At 42.2% G+C, this 26,019-nt stretch overlaps 1 protein-coding gene across 1 annotated transcript in view; it reads right to left on the reverse strand.

Moving 5' to 3' along the window:
- mamdc2a (MAM domain containing 2a) overlaps nt 1–26,019 on the reverse strand; it is a 39,973-nt gene that overhangs the window by 11,443 nt on the left and 2,511 nt on the right. The window contains exons 3-6 of the mRNA XM_073466901.1: nt 10,593–10,843; nt 6,604–6,688; nt 5,892–6,026; nt 1,217–1,473 (exon numbers count right to left, since the gene is read on the reverse strand). Of these exons, the coding sequence (XP_073323002.1) occupies nt 1,217–1,473; nt 5,892–6,026; nt 6,604–6,688; nt 10,593–10,843 (728 nt within the window). The remainder of the gene's footprint in view (nt 1–1,216; nt 1,474–5,891; nt 6,027–6,603; nt 6,689–10,592; nt 10,844–26,019) is intronic.

The following is a 26,019-nucleotide window of genomic DNA, read 5'->3' on the forward strand; positions in this document are numbered from 1 at the left end:
AACCGACCCAGTTACTAATGTTACGCAAGCTTCTTTCCACAGAGAAAGCAGCAGGCTGTGGGAGGCGTTCTGGCTGAAAGCACACGGAAAGGAAACAGGAGAGACACAGTAAGAATACACATTTGAAAATTCAGTGGAAAGCCACAGAGGAGTGAGAGCGTGAGTGAGTGAGTCTGTCTGCTCAGCTGCACACAACACAACACTGAGAGCGACGAGGACCATATGTTTTTTCTTTCATGGTATTAGGAAACATGTGATCTTTCAGCAGCGTAGGATGAATAAGAAATTAAACAAAGGCAATATCCGCCTGGACTGATGTGTCTGAAACGCACGCTAGAATAATAAAACAGAGACACTTCAAACAATAAGTTCATGACAAAGAAAATGAGAAGGGGTTAGCATCCACTATCCTCCTGGTAGCTGAGACAACAGCTTACTCACAGTATTACAGAACTCTGCAGTACTGTCACAGAGTTACAGATCAAAGTGATTCATTAGCCTGCAATCAACGTTAAATGATTAAAGCTGCTGTAAGCTTTGTTGTCCTTTTAGCTGACTGTGTGTCTGTTTTGGAAGTTGTTGTCTTCAGTCTATCTTTACCTGACTCAGACAGAAATGTACTAATGTTTCTATTCACAGTATTTCATCAAATTCACAGACTTCCTTCCTCACTCTCCTGGAAGTTAAACATGGTTACCTTGAATAAAATGACTGATTTCTCTGGATTTTAACACTGTTAGAAACATTTGAGATAATGAAAGAATACCACCAGACAAAATATAAAATAAAGGCGTAGACATGTTTAGACATTTGAATGCAGAAATCCTACATATTAATATTTAGTTTCCTGACATAGGTAGACAGACAGGCAGCCTGTCCAAATGAAATGGTTGGATGGGCTTATGAGAGGCCTGCGGCAGCCACAGCTACTGGATTGTTTTCTTGATTTAGATCATCTTGATAACCTTTGGTTTGATTACAACCTGTCTGACTGTCTGAGTGCTTGTGTTTCTTCACCCACTGGATTTCTCTGGAATGATCTCAGCCAAACATTGTAATTATAACTGATAGATATGATCGCCAAAGCTACAAAAAAAAAAAAGACTGGATTTGTAATAACTAGAATTAAATTCGTAATTATTCGTTTTTTTCAATCCAATCATCAGATGACGCTGACCTGCTTACTATGATTGCGCATACTAGCTCCAGTACTCACCTCCAGGGGGTGTGGGGCCTTGATGTCAACGCCCACCAGAGTCCAGCCGGTCGTAGCATACACCTCTGGCCTCCAGATCTCCTCATAGTGGCCCAGCTGGTCTCGGGTGAAAACTGAGAAGACGTTTCCCCTCTCCTGGTCTCTGTGGTAGTTGAAGGACAGGCATCCGGCCATGGGCACCGTCGTCATGGGTGAGGTCAGCTTGGCCACTTCCTGGAAGTGCTTGGCATACACAGAGTCCACATACATGTGGTGGCCTGCAGCAGTGGAAGATATACATAGATGAGCTGAGGGTTCACAGTTATGAGCTGTTACAGTCACATTTATAGGACACTTGTGAGTTTCCAAGTTTCCATAAGACTGTGCTAATGACAAAGACATTTACTAATGGACTGTTAGGATGACAGTGATTCTCATACACCTCCATCAGTGTTAGATTAAACAGAGATTAAACAGATGTGTTCTTTACAGACTATAATGAGCATTGACTTCTGTATGTTGCTTTAAAGCACATAAAGCAGAGATATATAACCAAGAGCCACAGAGGTCCAAACATGCAGGGCTTCATTCTAACCAAACAATACAGCTGCTCATTTCACAGGCCAGCACACCTTCCTGATTACAGATTCTGCCTCCAGAACCATCAATCCAAGTAAACTGACTGTCAGACTACAAAGCCTCGGTCTCTGCAACTATATATGCAGCTGGATCCTGGTTATTTCCAACTGAACTGAAGTGGGAATATTTTGTGACCCACATAGGTTGTGTCATGGCCAGGAATGTTTGCCTGATTCAAGTTTAATTTTATTTTAATGCAGGACATTACCACTACTGTTGGTAGACAAGTAGCCCCCTTAAACTTTGCTTCATTTTTGTTATTAACAAAGCAAATATTACCTATGACAAATCACTCCTAAACATCAGGAAAGGACGTGCAGGGATTGGATTTAGTGCAACGGACCATGAGACAATCACTGTGCACCACATTTTCTGACAACCCAGCCAGACCAGCCTCAAACAAACACCACTGAAGGCAGTTGGACTACCTCAGGGAGAGGGGGAGGAGAGCCGGGACAACAGCTCAGAAACAACTGTATTTCTTAAGGAACATTAGGAAGGCTAAATTACTGCACAATGTTCTTGCTAGCTTTTACAGTGATAGTGATAGAAAGCATTCTGACTCGGAGCACCATAAACTGCCATGGGATGTTCACAGCCCAGGAGAGGAAGGTCTCTACAGCCCAGAAACATCATTGGTACCCGAGCTCACGCCCATCCCAGCCATACCCTGTCTAACCTGCTGCTGTCTGCCAAGTGATACAGAAGTATCCACTGTCATAACACCAGACTACAGAGCCGCTCCTCAGTTCATCCTCCACACTCCACTATTAATACTGTAAATGTCACAGAACTTTACACTGACATTGCACATGCTGTAAATACTTTCTGAGTATATATGTTTTTAGATATATAGTCCAGAAGATACGCAGACGAATGTGTTTGAATGTAACAGAATTCAGCATGAACTGGTCACCTGAACAATGTATGATGTAGTATACAGTATCATTGTAATCCGTGACCATCAGAACATAGAGGTAGACATCACCTTTTCTGTGTTACCATGTTTGGTTCAGGAGATATGATGCAAAAAACATAATTCAGATATGGCGGAAAGTAAAATGGCCGCTACGTGGGGTTTTTGCGATGGCTCCATCTCTGAAAATGTTCAGGGCCCTAAACTGTACAAGTGTACCAAGTTTCATGCTTTTATGAAACTTTTTCTGCATATCTTCCGGACTACTGCATGTAAATAAGTATATGTGTGTGAGTATATATAAATATATACATTGTTTGGTTTCATTTTTATTGTATTTTACTGTATTCTAATTTAAATATTTGTGTTCTACGTGTGTATACCATAAGGGGGCTACAACTGACATGTCACTGTAAACTGTGTGTTGTAAAATGAAGACAAATGAACCTTGCTGTACCCTGACAGTGCTAAACAGAGTATTAAAAGTAAAACAGCAAGAGAGACACAACATTAATACAATTCACTGATGACAACAGGTCAAAAGAGGCATCTTATAGAGAGGTCCTCAATGTCAAGACAAACCAAATATTACAGAACTTCACAACAATCACAACACTGCTGCAGGGCTCTAAACTGTGGATAATTTAACATTAGACATTGGGCTTTATGCAGCAATATTCTATTGCTTCTAATATCTTAAACATCACTTCTTGATACCTCTAATGCACACTTGTGAAAAAGACGTAATGGAGGCAGTTAATAACAAACTTTATTGTCTGAAATGACATTAGTGCACTAAAACACTGGGAGTTTAATAATAATACATTACCCCGAGCATCTTTTCTGCCTTATTACCTCCAAAAAAGAAAAGAGTTTTAATATTGGCTCATATCAAACAACAAACAGCCACTACTGATACATCTGTGACAGGCCAATATCAGCCGATAATATCAGCCAACCGCTGTATCAGTTGGGCTCCACAACTAAGCCCATTCTGCTCCATCTGTGGGGAAGTTTCATTCACAAAAATGTTATGAAAGAGTAAAGTTTAAGTCCTGCTGTCAGCAGACAGAAACACAACCAATGGAACAGCTTAAGTAGTATTTTATCATTATTATCAATATTATTATTATTATTATTATTATTATTATTATTATTATCATCATTATCATCATCATTATTATTGTTGTTGCTGTTGTTATCATAGGGGGCTAAGAAAAAGGGAAGATGTTACTACAGCTGTCAACACTGTGTCATCATAGAACTGGAATAAAGAAGGAATATTTGACATGATGTTAAAAATCAGTCAGTAATCTTCAGTGCTCTGTATGAAGACCCAGAGGCAGCTGTTTAAGAGGGAGAAGTCTACAGATGTATCGGTACTGGCGATACATCTACAGTCTAATCAGCCATGTTATGTTGCAGCCATGAGTCCAAACTGTTCCTAAGTTTCATCGTATGGTGAGGAGAATGCAGATGTCAGACGCAGAAGTCAGACCTCAGTACTGTACAACATTCTGCACCATAATAACCAGTTGGGAGCTACAGACATAAACACCTAACCACACCAGTGACTGGTGGAATATGGCTCTTTATTTAGCCGTTTGTGTTTGGGGAGTTTGTAACACGCCGTTCATAGAAACTGAGGTGGTGGTGGTTTATGCTGCAGTGCCGCTTTGACATTTTCTCTGGACATTTGATGATTTGAAATGGAGCTGCTTGTTATCTATTGTAACTGATGGGTTTCCGAATTTGACTTAAATTGCTGATTTACAATGTCTTATCAAGCCAAAGCAAAGAGTATATCTAATAAATATGAGAGTTTGACAGCAGGGTCCTTGTTAAAGTTAGCTATGTAGTTTTGGGGAAGAAATTTGAATCAGAAGAGGAAGCTGTGACTCTGAGAACAGCTTGTTATTTTACTTATGCAAAATAAACATTTCTGAGTTTGTACTATTACCTCATCAATATTGTAAATATTAAAAATTTGAATTTCTTCTCTAAAAATGCATAGTGCCCCTTTAAGTTCAGACAATAACCTGAAACTTTATTTGATTTTAGGATTAACTGTATAATGCTAGCTTCGACATGATTGTAATAAAGTATAGTGAGTCTATACAACACAGTGTCTATAGAATGTACTCATGTATCAGATGCATCTTACTGTCTGTCTGCAACTGTTATTCTCTGTGTTTACGTAGTGCAGTGTAGCTATGATCAAGCATTTCATTGGTTTTTTAACATCTTTGTGGTTGTTTTCTTTTTTTAAATTAGTTATTTGTGGGGTCGCAAAACCAGCAGCCTTCACACGGTGTGGGATAGAACAGCTTTGTGAGCACCCAAAAAGGATATCGTAAAGTTTTAGGGTAGGACTTGGGTAAGGATTATGGTTGGGTTAGGCAAGTATTGTGCATGGTGGTTAGGGTTAGGGCCCAGACAAACCAAACGGACATCAAAGATCAAAAGATGCATTTGAACACACCGCAAAGACTACAACTGACATCCAGCTCGGACAATCTGTGCCTGCGTGAAAGGAAATGTCTCTCCATACCACCAGGTAACAGTAGAATATATTCATAATTCATAAAGGGAAACCAGGAGACTCAGGACTGCAGATATACAAACCATTGTTAATGATAAAGCAACCTTCACACCACTCTCACTTATATAGACATTTTTTTATCAAGAATGTGTCTGATAAAAAGCTGCAAATGTTACCGGCGAAGAGGCAAAGGCAAAAAATAAGGAGAAACTGCACTAAACAGTTGAAATCATGGATATGACACCAACAGGCTCGAGGGGTTGTCCCTTTCCTTTTAGTTTCTCTTTTCTTGCACTGATTCCTTTCGATGCAAAGCCAATTAGAGTGATTTCTCTCAACAACAGGCTCCACCACCAGCTGTACTTGTTCAGTACGCTGAAAAGCTGCTGACAATGGCCGACTAGTGCAAATGGTGCAGGACACATCGCAAAGACTCGAGCCACAGAAGCTTCCCAACAGTCCCGACACTGCCCGATGCCTGACTGTCTGCCCAATGCCCGACTGTCTGCCTGCTGTGTGGGACCCCTAGGATAAGTAAGTCTATGTAATGTCCCCAGAAGTTATGAAAACAAGGAGGGTGTGTGTGTGTGCGCAGATACCTCTCTGGTTGTTGTGGGTGTAGTTCACCAGGTTAGACTCCGCCTCTCTCGGCACACTCCCCCCAACGTACCAGTTTACATTTGGGTTCCAGCTGTTACTGTAGCCACACAGGTGATGCTCCTCAAAATTACACTCTTGTAACAGGAACAGCACAGACAACATTATTCATTTTATAGTACAGTTTACAAATTAATACAGTTCAACATCAGACTATTCATCAAACTTGAAAAACATCTGGGAATTTATAACAATCATATATATATATATATATATATATATATATATATATATATACATATATATATATATACGTGTATATGTATATATATATTTATATATATATATATATATACCTATATTATAGTTAATTAAACTTTAGTTAATAATTATTTTACTGTTGACAAACAATAAACCATTTATGAAGCGACTGTAAAGGTTTATAATCATCAGTTTCAACTTTACAGTGACCATCCAAATAATTCATATAGATGAATTACACAGTATCTATGAACCACTTACAAAGTATTATAAATATTGGTTGCAACTTTATAATAAACAATTGCTTAATGAATGGATTATGAAGCATTCATTGTTTGTTAACAGTGAGGTAACTATTAACTAAAGTTTAATTAACTATAAATGTACCATTTATTAATGATGGTTATTATAACGTGTTACCAACGTCTGACTCAATATAATGTTGACACTGACCTATGCAATAACCAGGAACAATGTGAATTTCAAAGATGGCCACGCTGTTCCCTGAGCCGTGTTCAGGTCGACCCTCCAGCAAAATCTGTGAAGAAAGAAAGCAGCCAGCAACATTACTAATGTCACTTATTTGCTGCTTATTTCATATTACATCAGATTAGATTAACATTGCATAACGCCAAAATCAACACATCATTGCGTAGCATATCGACAAAATGCAGCTTCCCTTTGTTTTTCTGTTGACCAGAGTGTTCAGTTAGATTCATATGGAAAAAGCATGTCAGAGATATGATTTGGTCCTAGTCCAGTGACTGATCTGTAGACCAGCAGCAGTATTTTAAAATCAATTCTCTGACTGGCTGGAAACCATTCAGAGACCTAAAATGGTTGTGATATGTTCATGGTTCTTAGCACACGTAAACATATGGGCCGAGCCTAAATGTCCTTTAAACATCAAACATCGTGACCCAATGATGCTGAGCATCAGTGTCGATATTTGATTACTTATTATTTGATACAATATTCACCTTGTTGACTGCTATATCTCAGTAGCAAATATATATCTGTTGCTTCACATCAATTTTGCGCTGGCACATTCATGAACCACTGCCTTGTGATATCTCTGCCATTTAGCGTCAAACATTTATTCACTAATCTACTGACAAAGTAATGACAACAACAAAACACTACCCAATCTATGGTGACGAGACACTGAACAAAGAACAAAGAGGTGTGCTGGGGTTGGACCAGGTAGATCTAAATGTAGCTGTGTTCAGCAACACAGTAGAACCTCAATGGAGGGAACCTTAAAACAGACTGTGCTTGCATCGAACAAAGCTGAGAGTATTAAGAGTAATCTAGAAGATACCAGAAAATCTAAGTTTGAACTTAGTATTTTCCTATCATAGCCTCCACTTGTTGACCCTGTAAGCCGTCAGCCGTATTCAACCCTTGGAAAGGTTGTTATACCTGACGAGGCTGCAGGGACGGAGGAGCGGTCGGAAGATGAAGCAGTGTTGCATCGGTCGTTTGTCTGCATCTAGTTCCAGGTTAGGCAGGCATCTGTATCTCTCTCTCTTTCTGGTGTCATGGACCCTTTTGAACGGGGTGCAGGCAGGCTTCAGTTGCTTCAGTCTTGACTTTTGCCGGGTCAGGACACAAAGGTGAAGCAGGCTTCTGGTGGACAGTTCTGTTTGGGGTTAAGCCAGCAGAGGTGTGTTCCAGGTAGCGTCCAGAGGTTAAGAACAACCAACGCATCATCCTTTCTTTAAAGGAGGCTTTAGACTGGGAGGTGGCGTGTGATGTCATCAGAGAAGACACTTCACTCCTCCCTGTGTCTCTCAATTATCCAACTTTAATTGAACTTACATGTCATCTTCTTAATCCTGTCATTATCAAAGTCTATTAAGAGGTTGAGGTTTACAGATTTAAAAAGGTGGTGCTCAGTATTACATACATCCATGTATAGATACACTGATTTCTTTAACAGGCACAGTGATTTGAAGGGCTATAAGTGTGGGTTTAAAATATGAATGTGATAATATTACAAGCTCAAAAATATTTATTTGATGTATTCTTAAACTGAATAAACAAGCCGTCGTCCCCAGAATCGCACAATCAGTGCACCCTATATGTCACATCATACATCATATTGCGCCCCATTATGTCATCATTTGACATTGCACATCCCAAGTCATATCAAAATAACACCTCACATGTCTTTAAAATGGAATTGCCCTCTAAGTTTGAAATATTGGTCCGCTACTTCAATCTAGGGATTAACCTCTGAATAACCTACACACTGTAAATGTATTCATATGTGCCCAGTCACAGACAGCCCTTACAGTCAGTGCATCAGAGCACACTGACCACTAATACAAGGTCTAAATCTAGAGCTATAAACACTGGTCTGCAGCCAGACTCAAGTCATCTGAGATAACTGTGCAGTCAGCCTATAAATGGAACCTATATACTGTTCCCTCATAACTCAGCATGGCATGTGGAACAACCGCACAATCCATTACAGGGTTAATACAACGTTATACCATTTATTCTTTCTCAGGTTTTGTATATTCATTTTAAGAATGGCTCCTTCCAAAGAATACTGTTATGGAAAGGTCACTGCTCTGGTTAACAATAAGGAAGCTAAACTTAAATTTAGAAAGTGGCTTCAATGACATCATTACCTCCTGTGAAGTACTTGTGGGCCTTGGCCTCAAACTTACTCTATATTTAAGGATGGTAAGCTTTCTTTAAATTTAGATTAGTAAGCAAAGCTAATACATATTAGTACATTACAAATACAACCACATTCCACAAAAGTTGGGACGTCATGTAAAACTTAAGAACAGAATGCACTGATTTACAAATCCATGTCAACCAATGTTCAGTTGAATACAGTACAAAGACAGAATATTTAACATTCAAACTGATCATGTTTATTGTTTTAACTTGGTCTCGGCCAAGAAGGTTATGATTTCACCCCTGTCTGTTTGTTCGTTAGTTTGTTGGTTGCCAGCAGGATTACACAAAAACTACAGAGCAGATTTCCACAGAACTTGGATGGAAGCCCAGGATACACCACATAAACTTTTCTCTCACTTTCTTGAACATTAGATAGGGCGTTTTTCAACATTTTTGTTTGTTTGTCAGGGAATAATTCATGGAAGAAAAATCATGCATATTTACTACTGAGTGAAATTCTGATGCCAGCAACATGTTCCAGAAAGGTGGGACAGGAGCAGGTTCACTGCTGTGTTACATTGCCTTGTCTTTTCACAACACTCAGTGATCATTTAAGAACTGAGAGTGTTTCCCATTCCTACTTGATGTATGTCCTCTGTTGCTCAACAGCCTGGGGTCTCTGCTGTCATATTTTGAGCTTCATAACACACTGTCAATGGGAGACAGGTCTAGTAGACCAGTCAAGTACTTGCACTCTTTTACTATAAAGCCACACTGTTGTAACTCATGCAGAATATGACTTGGCTAACATCTGGATGACTTGGCTAACATCTGGATGTTAGCATATGTTGCTCAAAAACCCATACAGTGTGTGATTTCTCTATGTTCTCTGAATCTTTTGATGCTATTATGGATTGTAGCTGGTGAGATCCCTAAATTTCTTGCAATTGTGCCTTGAGAAACATTGTTCTTTAACTGTTGGACTATTTGCCCATGCAGTTTTTTACAGAGCAGTGAACCTCGCCCATCCTTGCTTGTGAATGACTGAGCCTTTCATACCTAATTCAACGGATCACCTGAGCTGTCGTCATTGATTGACAGGCGTTTTCTTGGTTCTTGTGTTGATTAACTACCAATCAGGTCCCCCTGACCAAGGCCCTTTACTGTGACCCAATCGTGCCGAGCTGCTCAGTGGTCAACAGATCAGACCGTGGTTGTACTAAGTACCAGTACGATTCTCTAAATGTGTGAATGTGTAAAAAATGTGAATACCAAGCAGCAACCACAATACCACCAAACCACCAATCTGTAAAAAGTTCATATAGTGCAGAGTTGCTGGGGACTAAGGCTGCAACTAACATTTATTTTCATTGCTGATTAATCCATTGATTATTCTGTCAATTCATTGATTAGTTGTTAGTGTCTATAATATGTCTGGAAATGGTGAAAATGTTGATCAGTGTTTCTCAAAGCCAAAGACAACGTCTTTAAATGTCTTGTTTTGTCTAAAACCCAAAGCTATTCAGTTTACTGTCATAGAGGAGGAAAGAAACCATAAAATATTCACATGTAAGAAGCTGGTATCAGAGAATTTTGACTTAAACTAAGAAAAAAATGGTCAATATGATTAATGCACTATCAAAATAGTTGGCAATTAATTTAATAGTTGACAAATAATGGACTGGAGCATAATCCTATCCCAGAGTGGTTGGGTTTTAACAAATTTAACAATACAGCCAGAGTTAAAAGTGACATCATCTTAAAAAATGGATCACTGTGATTATGGTCTGTACAGCCATACCCACCTGGTAGGGGATTGTGGTGTTGGGTAGGTCCACACTAGCGATGAGCCAGCTGTCAGAGGCTTTGTTGGCAGTCCAGATCCAATAGTCAAAGTTATCACCATCTGGCCTGAGGTGGAGCTGCAGAGAACCCTGGCCAGCGATCTGGTAGACCAGCCTCACACAGCTCCACTCCTGCTGGTCCAGAACTGGACTGACAAGAACCGCCTGCTCATTGTCTTGTAAGGAGGCTGCGTCCACTGTTATCAGATGCCCTATGACAACAAAATGAGAAACATGTGTGTGTAAAGTGCATAAGAATTTTATACTGCTGAGGTTTTGAATTACATTTCTACACTGCCCTAGTGAAGCCATTAGCAGACAGTGTGTCTTCTCAAAGTGTGGATGGGTAGGTTCTGCAGGTAGGCTGTGAGAGATCATTTACGATAAATAAATAATACATTTTTAATGTTCAATTTTGAAATGAAGTGTGAAATTACCATAAAATATTATGACATGATTTGAATATTTATATTAAAAAAATCATCAAAACTGAAACTGAAACTGAAAAAACAGGGACCAGGGAACAGACTCTGACATCAGCACGTATCTTACATTGCATCGATGATGGGATCAGACTTGTGATTAAAGGTTTGGCTGGGCCCCAGAAGATTTTCTGATTTCAAATTGGGCCGTGTCATTCTTAAGTTTGGGACTGGATGGTTTATAGTATAGACTGAAATGCGTAACTGGTCAGAAATATCATCGAGGCCATTGGTTAACCGATAACGGTTAACTGAAGCTATGGGGGTTACCTTGATGAATCAATGCTGCAGACTGTGATGGCATAATCAGATGTTCAAAAGTTAATAAACATTTTAGAACAATTGCTATTTTTAGCTGCTGTCTAGGTCTTAGAGGGTTAAGAAGCAAAATAGTGATGACTAAAACCCTGAGGTAGAGATTACATCTTCCTTTCATGTCACAGATGAGAGACTTGTATCCATTCATGCAGGTCTGAAAGAGCAGAGAGGCAATTTAGTGGATATAAAGTGTGTTTATGGAGAGCTGGTTTGAATCAGGTTGGGGAGGGGAGGCAGGAGTTTACAGCTGTATCAGTGAGCCCTTATTTGGTCAAATGAAGTTCATCAAGAATCTTACTAGCAGGAGACGTCTCTGAGCATTGATTCACTCAAACAGTGTTTCTGGAGTATTCTACAGACTAATATTAGCAGAACTTTTAACCTCATGTTGTCAACATATTTGCAGTCAGAAACTGTCTGAGAGAAGCTGTTAACAGTCCAGAGAGAGATAAGGAGTGTTCGTCGTGGTGGTCTGTGAAACAGCACTGAGTCCCCAACAGCTCTGCACTTCACTCCATCAGTCCCTGTCTATCTGTTTATCCTGTCCCAGCACAGCCTCAAGTCTTTGTCCCCGTTGTCTCTGTTTAGTGAATATAATCACCTAGGACATCCATCCTGGTTTTAACCACAAACTCTGCCTCGGGTTCTTTTTCTGGTGCAGCCTCCTGAGCTCAAGCCCACATTGCCATGGAAACCAAATAGAAAACACCACTGTGGTCCCGTGCTCTTTTTATTGAGCCTATTTATTGCCACAATGGGTGTAGTCTATCACCATCTCTGAGCTCATTCCATCCCTGTCTAGTTAGGGGTTTTAGTGCAAACCACGCTGGTGCTCTGCTGAAGCTTCTGTTTGGGGTAGAGCTCTATTTTTTCAGTAGGGTGCTGTAGCACGGAGTGCACACTGAGCTCTAAAGGCTTGGCTAGGAGAGAGATGGCACATACAATTCATTGTGCTGCCACTTATCTTAACAGTGAGAACATAAACTGTGCTGACAGATTATCATAAACAGAGAGAGCTGCTTTGAGACACTCTGTGGCGTGATAAACACAACACAGCAGCCAGTGGAAAACAAAAAGGGAGTAAAAAGTGATATTACTATGATAATAAAGTTGTATTGTTACCAAAAAAGGCAAATGGATAAATGATACAGATTAAGCCTGTGTCAAAAGAATAAAGTTGATAGATTTAATATTTGTAATATTTCAACAATTAAGTTTTAATTTCATAACCTGCCAAGTTGTCCCGATGGGCCTGCTAGAAGCAGCTATGTTAACCTCTTCAGGAGCCACCATTGATAGGTTCAAATGAACAGTTGTTTCACTGTTCATCACACCTGAACCACACCTGTGCAATGCTGGTGCCTCTGCCCAGTATCAGCAGGGAGAGACGCCTGTGCATTATGGACATTAATTGGTCCAAACCACTGTGTGTTTGGCCACAAGTGCTTCCTTGAAGCCTGGCAGCTGCCTCTCAAGGTAACTAATTTCACATAGTAATGCCATAATGGTATGAGAATGAACCTATTCTCATAATGTTAACAGAAAATTATTGAAATTTTAATTAATAATGTTATAATCTTATGAGAAAAAAATCCCGAATGTTGTGTGAGGTAAGTAATAAAACTTACAAAGCAATGTAATTCACAGTTTATGGTTAAACTGGGTAGATGTGAGCGCATGTTCATTTTCTTCATTTACTCAGCTTCCTATAATCTGTGGTCAGTGTCACCTCCCCTTCCTCTACCCATCCATATCAATTACATGAGTTAAAGTTTTGGCATCATTGCAGCTGTGTTTCAAGTGACCGTATGTGTTCACCAAAAAATGTTGCTTTCTGGTTTCACCTTCTGTATCCACTTTTTGCCCCAACACTTATAAACCAGGGCAGAGCCCACCTGATTCCTGCCTGGCAGCTCTGCCTGTGGAAAAAAAGCTACCCTGGAATATTCTGTCTTGGCATTCCAGAGTGTTTGACCCATTTAGTGAATGTCAGTGCCACCACACTGCACTATACTTGTAGAGTTAAAATGATCTGCACTGCTTTTATTTAAAAGTTCTAAAGGTTTAAATGCTTAAGGTTGCAAACAGATGAAGTATTTATATAATAGAAAAGTCTTAAAAATATGTCAATATCTTGCTCAAGGGTAGCTCGAAAAGCAGCCGGGGATTCATGTGTGGATGTGAGTGTGTGAGAGAGAAAGAGAAAGAGAAAGAGAGAGATAGAAAACAAGGTGGCTGAGATGATCTTGTGGGGTTCATGTCATGCAAGGGCTTAAGATGGCAGACATGTACGTCATGCTGGGGACCGCAAGACTGGAACAAGACAATGGTCAAAGCGTGCCTGCCGACCTACCCCATGCCATTGTTTCAATTCAGGTGTATGTGCTACTACGACACACGTGTCTGAGTGAACAATGGCTTGGAGGCAAAGTTAACAAGTGATCTGTTCACCAGAGGTATGCGTGGATGTGCGTCGGTGTGTGTGTGTGTGTGTGTGTGTGTGTGTGTAGTAGAAAGAGAGAGAGAGAAAGAACTAATGCTTGGAGCCCAGCAGGGAGGAGGAAATGGCCATGGAGAGACACACAATACTAGCCTTTCTATCACTCAGCTGCCGGTGAAGGAACTCAGGCTCGATCACCTTCCACTAGTCATTCTTCCGTGATAAAAAATGCGCCTTATTGTGTGCTCAAACAGCGGCTAAGCTAACACAGCGGCTGAGCTAACACAGCAGCTAAGCTAACACTTGGCTCCGCAAATTGGAGAAGCTTAAATCATCTTGTGATGAGTACAAAGAAAACAGCAATTACATTGTTTTACAGTGTAAAACAGCAGCAAATCAGACTCTGCGGTCCACAAAACTCACAGATGCATCCTAAAGCATACAATGCACGCTATCAAGTCAGCATTCACCCATTCACACACTGGTGACAGAGGCTACCATGCAATAACCATTCATACACACCGATACACTGACATTTAGACTGCAGGGGAATCAGAAGTCCAACCAACGACCTTCCGATTGGTGGGCGACTGCTCTACTTCTTGAGCCACAGCCGTGTTTAGTATCTGCCTAGACACTAAATTAAGCCTCACTTGTGATCGCACTGGTGGCATTAGCGTGTCTCCATCCACCTTGTTATTCCAGCTCGCTTCTCAGCATGGATAAATGGCATTGCCTTTATTACTCTGAGAGAAGTCCTCACTTCTGCAATGATGAGAGGCTGGATTGTGCACCGTGTCTTCTGGATGCGGAACGTGTTTAGTAAACACAAAGGAGTTTGTGGCTTGTCCATTGACATTGAAGACTGTGGCCTAGGTGAAGGTAAAATCCAAACATTTGGATGCTCCCTATAGGAGCCAAATATGTTGTATGGGTGTCTTTGTAAAATGTAGTTCACACTGTGTGGGTGTGGTGTCGCTGTGCTGTCATTTAGGGGCACAGGTGTATATAGGAAGCAACGTCACTATTGTTGGCAGGTGTTTTGACCCGGAAGGGCATATGGTTTTTGACCGCTATGGCGCTAAGGAGAATTTGTTATATACTTTGGAATTGGAATAAAACCATTCACAATTATTCAATCAAGGGACTCTCATCTGGACTCTGATTCAACACAACAAACGAACAATAGCGAGTGGCGCGTCAACCAAGTTACTCCGCGATAAATGCCTCAGTAGCTTAGTAATGGACTGAGCTCCTTCAACATTAGTCAAAAACCTTGCATCAGTTGGAGCTTTGTTTTTTGGACACTTCGGCACGTTTTGGTTCGGATCGGAGTGATTGGAGAGGACAGTATCGGTGACACGGTGAGGAAAGTGTCTGCATCTGGAGGAGGACGCAGGAGCTGCGGTGCTAATGTGCTAATGTGCTGGCTGTGGAGCATCGGGCCATAGGACCGCCGGGTTCCCGCATCAGTTGGAGCTTTGTTTTTGGACACTTCGGCACGTTTTGGTTTGGATCGGAGTGATTGGAGAGGACAGTAGCGGTGACACGGTGAGGAAAACGTCTGCATCTGGAGGAGGACGCAGGAGCTGCGGTGCTAATGTGCTGGCTGTGGAGCATCGGGCCATAGGACCGCCGGGTTGTGGGATCAGCTGATCATCGGACCGCCAGATCTCTGCAAAGCACCCAAGGCACGGAGGTATGTGTAGCGCTACACTATATGGCCATTTAAATTGTGTGCACACATAAATCCAATGCATTGGTTGCCGAAGGGTGGGAGCAATAGGCGTTTCGTCGGTTCGTTTTCTGCCCGATCTGTGGATTAAGTGACTTAAGTGACTATTACAATGGAGACTCATGACGCGGTGTCTGACATTAATTTGACCGGAACTAATGAGCAAACTGTTAAAAAGCTCAGCGGTGCATCTGGCGGTGATGAGGCGCAAACTCCAAGACGCGTGGTTAAGCTCACTGCAAAGGCGCTTGCGAATGAGCTGGACAGGTTGCAAGCTGGCAGAAAAGCCAAGTTTAACAAAGCAGCCAATATAAGAAAATCACTACAAGGTTTAATGTGGCAGCATGATAAACCACAGGTAATTAAAGCTCTTGGGGAATTGTTTGAAGTTTGTGATGAGATAAAATACATGCATACCTGTCTGTTGGGTTTATTGCCATGTGATGAAAAAGAAAAGCATGATATATGGTTCAAGGCAAAAATGTTGTCCATCAATGATTGTATTGCTGATACAAAAAAGTGGATTTCATGTGATGAAAATAATGCAAATGAAAAAGGTAATGTTATGGATGATATTAATCCTAATGACAGTGTGTCCAATGTAAGCAAACGCTCAAGTCACAAGAGCCATAACAGTTGCAGGTCAAGTACCACATCTTCTGCAGCCATAAAGGCAGAGGCAGAAAAGGCTGCACTTGTTGCTCGTGCTGCAGCTTTAAAGGAAAGACATGCTTTGGAGGAACAGGAACAGCAGCTGAGGAGGAAAAAAGAGCAGCTTGACTTGGAAACCGAAATAGCCGCATCTACTGCTAGGCTGGCAGTATTACAGGCGTCGGATGGGAAAAGTTCATCTCAAGGAACCAATAACGGCATGAATTCCTATTTGGAAAAGGAAAAAAGGAAAAAGGAGTCTGTCAGTGTGTTAAATCCTAGAGCAAAGGAGTACCAGCCTGAAGTGTGGAAACCAACACAGCAAAATGATTTGACACAACATGTTCAACATCACTCAACAACTGCTCAACCTGCAAACCATCAACAAGTACTTACCATCATGCACAGGCAAAATGAAATCACAGCATCTCTGGTGCAGCAACAACATCTGATGACACTTCCACCACGAGATATTCCCACATTTGAAGGGGACCCTCTACAATACAGGACATTCATCAGAGCATTTGAGCAAGGAGTGGAGGAAAAGGCAGGAATGGCAGATTGTTTGTACTATTTGGAACAATTTACTAGAGGACAGCCCCGTGAACTGGTGCGTAGCTGCCAGCATATGGCTCCTGAGCGGGGCTATGCAGTGGCAAAGAATCTTCTCCAGAAACATTTTGGAAATCAGTACACAATTGCAAGGGCTTATATGGGAAAAGCTCTGGCCTGGCAGACAATAAAATCTGAGGACGTGAAAGCACTCCAATCCTATGCCTTGTTTCTGAGGGGATGCTGCAACGTAATGGAGGAGTTCCAGTATATGCAGGAACTGGACATGGCCGTAAACATGAGAGCCATTTTATCCAGGTTGCCATTCAAAATGAGGGAGCAATGGAGAACAATAGCTCATGATAAAATAGAGACAACTAGTCAACCAGCTCGCTTTGTTGATCTGGTCGTGTTTATTGAGCGTCGTGTCAGTATTCTGTCTGATCCTCTGTTTGGTGAAATACAGGAGCCATTTGGTGTTGCTGGGATAAGGACTGGTGCTGGGTTTAAGCCACAACCCAAAAATAACATAAAAGGAAATGTCATGGCCACCACAGTAACATCTATGGAAGTGCCCGAGGAATGCAAAGAGTCAATGTCAGATCCAAGGAAGGCTGAAAAGGCTGGATGCCTTTGCTGTGCTCGTAGCCACTCGTTAGAGGAGTGCAAGCAGTTCATGGAAAAGAAGCATAAGGAAAAACTTCAGTTTCTGAGAGGAAAGGGGATTTGTTTTGCATGTTTATGTGTGGGACACATGAGCCGTGAGTGTGAGAGGCGCCTGACATGCAAGGTTTGTGGTCAAACTCATCCCACTGTGCTTCATATCAAAAGGCAACCAGCCCTGGAACCATTGGAAACATCTAAACAGTCAACTTCACTCAAAACATGTGGACATACAGGGGCCGGTAAGGACCGCTGTGTGCTATCCATCCTTCCTGTAAAGGTTAAAAGCGCAAAAGGAAATCACATCATTCAAACTTATGCGTTTTTGGACCCAGGAAGTTCAGCCACATTCTGTTCAGAGCACCTAATGCAGAAGTTGAATGTCACAGGAAAAAAAATCAACTTTGTGTTGGGCACAATGGGGCAAAAAAGAGTTGTTCCAGCTTACTCTCTCACTGGTTTGGAGGTATCTGATCTGGACAGCAATAACTTTCATGTTCTTCCTGAAGTTCTCACCCAGATGAAAATGCCGGTCACTGTTGATGATATGGTGACACCTGAAGAACTGGCAAACTGGCCATATTTGTCAAAGGTGAACATCCCGAATATAAATGCAAATGTTGACATGTTGATAGGAACCAACGCTCCTAAAATATTAGAACCGTGGGAGGTCATTAACAGTTGCGGGAGTGGCCCGTATGCTGTCAAGACGGTACTGGGATGGGTTGTTAATGGTCCACTGAGTGGAAACAGTGGTGCTTCAGAAGCGGATCTGCCCTTGGCTGTGGTGAACAGGATCTCTATTGGTAAACTCGAAGAAATGCTGATTAAGCAGTACAACCACGAGTTTAATGAGAAGACTGCAAAGGAGAAAGAAATGTCCAGAGAAGACCTCAAGTTCCTGGAAATTATGGAGCACTCAGCAGTACTTCAGGAGGGAAGATATTGTTTGAGATTGCCGTATAAGAACAAGGAGATCTGTTTGCCTAATAATTTTGCAGTGGCTAAGCAAAGGATCCAGGGTTTGAAGAAAAGATTCCTGAAGAATTTACACTTTCACCAGGAGTATGCTGGGTACATGAACACACTCATTAGTAAGAACTATGCAGAGCAAGTGCCTCAGCAACAGCTGCATCGTGAAAAGGGGAAGGTGTGGTACATCCCTCACCATGGTGTCCACCATCCACGGAAAGGATCCCTCCGTGTGGTGTTTGACTGTGGAGTCACATTTCAAGGTGCATCCTTGAATAGCGAACTGCTGCAGGGTCCTAACCTTACCAGCTCTTTGTTGGGAGTTCTTCTTCGTTTCAGGAGGGAACCAGTGTCATTTATGGGCGATATTCAGGCTATGTTTCATCAAGTCAAAGTCGCTGAGGAAGACAGAGATTTCCTTCGCTTTCTTTGGTGGCCAAATGGGGACATCACTCAGGACCTCATGGAACATCGGATGACAGTACACCTGTTTGGCGCTGTATCGTCTCCTAGTTGCGCAAGCTATGCACTGAGGAAAACTGCTGATGACAACCAGTCTGAGTTTTTGAATGAGGTGATTCAGTCTGTCAAGCAGAATTTTTATGTGGATGACTGTTTGAAGAGTTCAGCCACTGAAAAAGAGGCCATTCAAATGATAAAAGATCTTTGTGCTCTATGTAAAAGGGGTGGTTTCATTTTGGAAAAATGGATCAGCAATAGTCGTGTGGTATTACAAGCCATCAAAGAGGATCAAAGAACCAAGGACCTAACAGAGTTGGATCTGGACCGGGATAAGCTTCCAGTGGAAAGAGCTCTGGGTTTACAATGGTGTGTTGAGACCGACTCTTTCAGGTTCAAGATGGAGGTGAAACAACAGGCTCTAACCAGACGTGGCATGCTGTCCGTTGTCAGCTCAGTGTATGACCCGTTGGGTTTTCTGGGACCAGTCACCTTGTCAGCCAAGATTATGCAGCAAGAACTCTGTAGAAGAGGCTGTGGATGGGATGATGAGCTACCGAGGGATATCGTACCCCAATGGAAAAGGTGGTTGGAAGACTTGGATCAGTTGGCTGCATTCAATGTGGAAAGGTGCGTAAAGCCAGTGGAGTTCGGAGAGATCAAATGTGCCCAACTACATCATTTTGCAGATGCCAGTGAAAGTGGGTATGGAACTGTCTCATACATCCGGATGTTAAACCATGAAAATTACATCCATGTGGCTTTTATGCTTGGGAAAGCCAGAGTAACACCACTGAAGGCTGTAACTATTCCTCGACTGGAGTTGACAGCAGCTGTTCTTGCTGCCAGAGTGGACTCGTTGCTGAAGGCAGAGTTGGACATCCAGGTGGAGGATTCAGTCTTTTGGACAGACAGTACTTCAGTGTTGAAATATCTTAACAACGAGGACAGACGCTTTCATACGTTCGTGGCCAACAGAATCTCAACCATCAGGGAAACATCTGAACCCTCACAATGGAGGCATGTCAGTTCCAAGGACAATCCAGCGGATGATGCATCGAGGGGAATGAAGGTCACTGACTTTCTGAACAACAGCAGGTGGCTCAAAAGTCCTGCATTTCTTTGGAAGCAGGAGGAAGACTGGCCTAAAACTGTGATGGACGTCTCAATGGACTCTGATGACCAAGAGGTCAGGAAAGAGGTAGCAGTGAATACCATCAGTGTGGGTGACATCTCTAGTCCTACTGACCAGCTCATTACGTACTTTTCTGATTGGAGGAGGCTCAAGAGAGCAGTTGCCTGGGTCCTCAGAGTGAAGGCCATGTTGTTGGCGCAGAGTCGCTCGAAGAAGCAGTTGGAGGCTTCTGTGGTTAATTGTCAGGAGCAAAGCAGTCAGAACAGTTCAAGGCGGGCTAAAGGACAGCGGGTCACAACGAAATCCAGAAGTGGCACTCTGATGCTGGATGAATTATTGACAGCAGAAATGGCCATAATTCGTTACTGTCAGCAGAAGAGATTTGGTGAGGAGATTTCTGCTTTATCATCTGGGAGAAGGGCAGTGAGCCGAAGGAGTCCCATATACAGACTGGATCCAGTTTTGGAGAATGGACACTTGAGAGTCGGAGGAAGATTGAGTAGAGGAGCCATGCCGGAGGAAGCTAAGCATCCACTCATTCTCTCCAAAGATCAACACGTCTCTATGCTCATTCTTAGGCATGTACATCAGAGTCTGGGCCATAGTGGACGGACTCACACATTGTCAAAGGTTAGGAAGAAGTTTTGGATCACAAAGGCCAACTCAGCTGTCAGGAAGATCATTGGGGAATGCATCTTTTGTAGACGTTACAATGGAAGAGCCGTGGAACAAAAAATGGCGGATCTGCCGAAGATGAGAATCCTTCCTGATCTACCACCTTTTACCAACACAGGAGTAGATTACTTTGGACCAGTTGAAGTTAGGAGAGGAAGGTCAACCTGCAAGCGGTACGGAGTGATATTCACTTGCATGGCAAGCAGGGCCGTACACCTTGAAGTGGCTAATTCACTGGACACAGATGCATGTATCAATGCTCTGCGGCGTTTTATCAGCAGAAGAGGACAGGTGGCACACCTCACGTCAGACAATGGCACTAACTTCGTTGGGGCAGACAGAGAACTGAAGCAGGCTCTAACTGCTTTGAATCAGGACAGGATTCGAGGAGTTCTCTCACAGGTTGGAATCCATTGGAGTTTCAATCCACCAGCAGGCTCACACCATGGTGGTGTATGGGAAAGGATGATCCGCCTGGTAAGAAGAGTTCTCAGTTCTGTTCTACATCAGCAGAAGCTGGATGATGATGGACTTCATACAGTGTTCTGTGAAGTGGAGGCCATTTTGAATGATCGTCCAATCACCAAGCTTTCAGACGATGTCAACGACCTGGAACCTCTCACGCCGAACCACATACTTCTCTTAAAGGGTAAACCAGCATTGCCACCTGGAGTGTTCGAACCTCATGACCTGTATGTGAAAAGGCGCTGGAGACAAGTACAGTACCTCTCAGATCTTTTCTGGAAGAGATGGATACAGGAGTACCTGCCCTTGCTCCAAGAGAGGCAAAAGTGGAACAAGAAGAAAAGAAGTTTGACAGCTGGAGATATTGTGGTTATAATGGATTCTTCAGCTCCACGTGGTTCCTGGCCACTTGGCAAGGTTCTGGAGGTTTTTCCAGACAAACAAGGACTTGTGCGTTCTGTGAGGTTGCAGACAAAGACCAACATTATTGAAAGGCCTGTGACAAAACTCTGTTTGGTACATGAAATATAAATGTGTCTATGCTGAATTGTAAATTGGATTGTCATAACATTTGGCTCATTTTCTGTTTTGTTTTTTGTTTTGTTTTTTGTTTTGTTTTTTGTTATGTTTGAATTGTTATGTCTATTTGCCATTAACAATTAGGGGCCGGTGTATAGGAGCCAAATATGTTGTATGGGTGTCTTTGTAAAATGTAGTTCACACTGTGTGGGTGTGGTGTCGCTGTGCTGTCATTTAGGGGCACAGGTGTATATAGGAAGCAACGTCACTATTGTTGGCAGGTGTTTTGACCCGGAAGGGCATATGGTTTTTGACCGCTATGGCGCTAAGGAGAATTTGTTATATACTTTGGAATTGGAATAAAACCATTCACAATTATTCAATCAAGGGACTCTCATCTGGACTCTGATTCAACACAACAAACGAACAATAGCGAGTGGCGCGTCAACCAAGTTACTCCGCGATAAATGCCTCAGTAGCTTAGTAATGGACTGAGCTCCTTCAACACTCCCTTTTAGTAAGGCGAAGGTAGCGCTTACGTTACGTGGGATTGCAATGGGCTGCAGGCGTCCATCCCCTAGTATCAGAGTGCAGGAGCAGTGGGGTTGTTTAGTTGAATATGTTAGTCTATTCTGCCTGACTCATTAATCCTTTATCTGACAGAGGTTCGTGACAAAATCTGTCAAGATCAGTAGCATTACATACATTACAATAAATCAACGGCACTGTCCATGGTGCTGAAATAGACGATAGATTTTTAATTGAGTGTAACATTACTACAATTACTCTGAATCACCTGATATGAGAAATATGCGAAATGTAGGTAAACAAGGTGTAATGTTAGGGATTATATGGTTTTCGATTAGGACAACTATGAAAGTTTTGAATTATTTCCTTGTATCTTTATCTAAACTTAAGCAGTTTGGTCTCAGGTTGTAAATGCTGTGTTCAGCAGGCTTACGGCATTGCCTGCACCATGAACAATGGCTGTGGAATGTGAGGACCCAGAGGAACTATGGACCTCACCTTTGAGAGACACACTGCCCTTCATATACAGATTATACTTTGCCATTGAATGTCATTATGTGTAATAAATGAAGAAGGAATTAATTTACAAACTTGTTGACACAACTTTTTCCTTCTTATCTTATTTATTTAGTATTACTAGTTATTTATTTATTTACTCTCTTATTTTCACACAAACCATATTATTAGTTTATGAAATATGACATCTTGTTATACATTAAACTACCCAGCAGTTTATACAAGCACAGCTGAAATGATAAGTTGATGAATCACTAAGTCGATTTATAGAAAATTGTTTTGGAAATATTTTGATAATCGTTTAGTCATTTTTCATGTAAAAACAATTTCATGTTTCCAGCTTCACATATGTGAAGATGTTCTGTGTTTCCTTTAAATGATTTGAATAATTTTGAGGTTTGGACTAAACCAAACTTGTGAAGGTGTCAATCTTGGCTCTTGGTAATTGTGACAACATTACTCACCATTTTGTAACTTTTTACAAACCAAACAACTAATTAATGTACAAAATCATCAGCTGATGAATCCAGAATGAAAACAACCATTAGATGCAACACAAAAGAGCTGCCCTTTAACTAACTACAACAGTAAAATCCCGCTTTCATATTAATAATGCGTGCATGAATAATAACAATCTAATGGTGTAATATAAAACAATATAAAATGGTCACAGGGGACATTTTGTGCATGGATATCTTTCAATAATTCAAGTACATTGTCCTACTGCTTAAGATGAATTAAATCTAAAAACAGGCTGTTTTTCTGACTTTATGAAAAGATGACTTTTTACAGATAAGTGGTTCTCAAGACATATGGTAATATGGAACAGTAATACTGAAAGTATTGGTACTTTTTGTTGAGTGTTGCTGCTAGGTAAATAGGTAAACTGTATTATGGTTGGGATTTAACGACACTGTTTATGGAGGTGTGTGAATCACAGAGCTGGTAGAGACTAGCTAGGTTACCAGTTAGCCCGCTAGCTTTAGCAAACTTCAATAATGTCAGGCCCGTAGCAAACTTTTACAAGGTATGTTAGCTTTTCTTACATCAAACATTAAGCTAGTATTACTGTATACTTCATATGGGAAACAAAATCAATAGCTATCTTGAAACAATATTAAAAAATGGGATCCCTGAAAGATGTTAACGTCAGTGTAAAACTTACTTGCTCCTACATGATGAGCCCATGAAACACAGTTATTGTCTCAGCTCGTTCTTCCAACGTTGTTCCAATGAGTGACTGATTTCCTGCTGCCAACCTTGCCTGCCTCTGACCAACTCATCTCGTCTGATCCCCAGTAAACTCACCTCAGTTACACTGCAGAGTGAGTTGTTCTTTGCTGTTGTGTGAACACGTATGCATTTTTACCTGTTGGCTTCCGCCTTCACGAGCTCGTTGTTTGCCTGTCTCTGCCTGATATTGTAACCCTTGTGATTCCGGTCTACAAATGTGTCTGGACTAAATGCTCTGCGCACCCAGCAAATATCCTGTCTGATTCTGCCTGCCATATCTGCGGATCCATCAGAGACCTTGGTGAGAGACATTTCTGTAATTTTGTCAGCCTCCAGCCAGCTCCTGCATCTGCTAGCCACCAGCCTGCTAGCCTTTCTCCAGCTCCTCTGTCAGCTAGCCACTGGCTGGCTAGCTTCCAGCCAGCGACTGTTTCAGAGCTCACTCAGGCGGACGCCATTCCTGTCTCTGGGTTAATCAATGCACCTCGTGACCCTGAGCCTCTTACTGGGTCAGTTGATTTCCCATCAGACTCCCAGTAGGCGGCCTGGCTGACTCCTGTTCCTGTTCCTCGGTCTGCGGCCCAGTCGACATCAGACTCTGGTTCTCAGTCGGCGGCCCAGCGACTCCTGTTCCTGTTCCTCGGTCTGCGGCCCAGTCGACATCAGACTCTGGTTCTCAGTCGGCGGCCCAGCGACTCCTGTTCCTGTTCCTCGGTCGGCGGCCCAGCAGACTCCTGTTCCTGTTCCTCGGTCGGCAGCTCAGCAGACTCCTGTTCCTGTTCCTCAGTCGGCGGCCCAGCAGACAACTACTTCCTGTTCTTCGGTCCGGGGCCCAGCAGACAACTGCTTCCATGCTTCTGTCAGTTTTTTTTCCATCCTGGTCCAGTAGCCCCTGCCCTGCATGTTTTAGATGTTTGCCGCACCTCAGCGGCCCAGTTGACATCTGTTCCTGTTCCTCGGTCTGCGGCCCAGTCGACATCAGACTCTGGTTCTCGGTCGGGAGCCCAGCAACTCCTGTTCCTGTTCCTCGGTCGGCGGCCCAGCAAACTCCTGTTCCTGTTCCTTGGTCAGCGGCCCAGCAGACTAATGCTTCCATGCTTCTATCAGTTTTTTTTCCATCCTGGTCCAGCAGACCCTGCCCTGCATGTTTTAGATGTTTGCCACACCTCAGCGGCCCAGCGAATCCTGTTCCTGTTCCTCGGTCGGCGGCCCAGCAGACTCCTGTTACTGTTCCTTGGTCGGCGGCCCAGCAGACTCCTGTTCCTGTTCCCTCAGTCGGCGGCCCAGCAGACTAATGCTTCCATGCTATCAGTTTTTTTCCATCCTGGTCCAGCAGCCGCCTGCCCTGCATGTTTTAGATGTTTGCCACACCTGATTCAAATAAATGGGTCGTTATCAGGGATCAGCAGAGGTTGATGGTGAGCTGATCATTTGAATCCGGTGAGCTGGATTTCATATCAGGTAGTGATGCTTTTCAAAAGCCATTAATGATCACAAGTAAGTTCCGTAACTTAAGTTCGGGAACAAAGACCATCTCCCCAAGCAGTTTTCCATCCAAGCCTACAGCGTGTCAAACCCTTTCTCCTCTGTCATTTTCTCCCTGTCTTATTCTCTCTCTCTTTCAGCACAAGAACAGCAAGGGGATTCATTGGAGCCTGAAAACCTTCAATAAGACAGCACCATCACCCTGCATCTGAACTCCCTGGGTTTTGCAAGCCTTTCTAAGATCATTACTTTTAATAAACCAAACATTACTCTTTCCAAAAGTGTAATCTTTGTTTGTGAAAAAAGTGCAAACACTGTTTGAATATGATAACCTCATACAGGCTATGTTTTTGCTGTAACCTTAGTGTTAGCAAGATTGTTCCTGCTGAATTGAGCCAGCTGTTTTTTCTCCACCCTACTCCTTTCTTCGAGAAATATTAGGATCCTGATGCAGGACAGCAAACTATGAAGAAGGCTATCTGTAAGGACAGCAGAGAAAGAGGAGAAAAGTTTCTGAGTTTCTAAGAAAATCTTTATGTGTATAAATGTGTGTGTACATA

The sequence above is a fragment of the Pagrus major genome, chromosome 5, assembly GCF_040436345.1.
Source record: "Pagrus major chromosome 5, Pma_NU_1.0".
Taxonomy (NCBI): domain Eukaryota; kingdom Metazoa; phylum Chordata; class Actinopteri; order Spariformes; family Sparidae; genus Pagrus; species Pagrus major.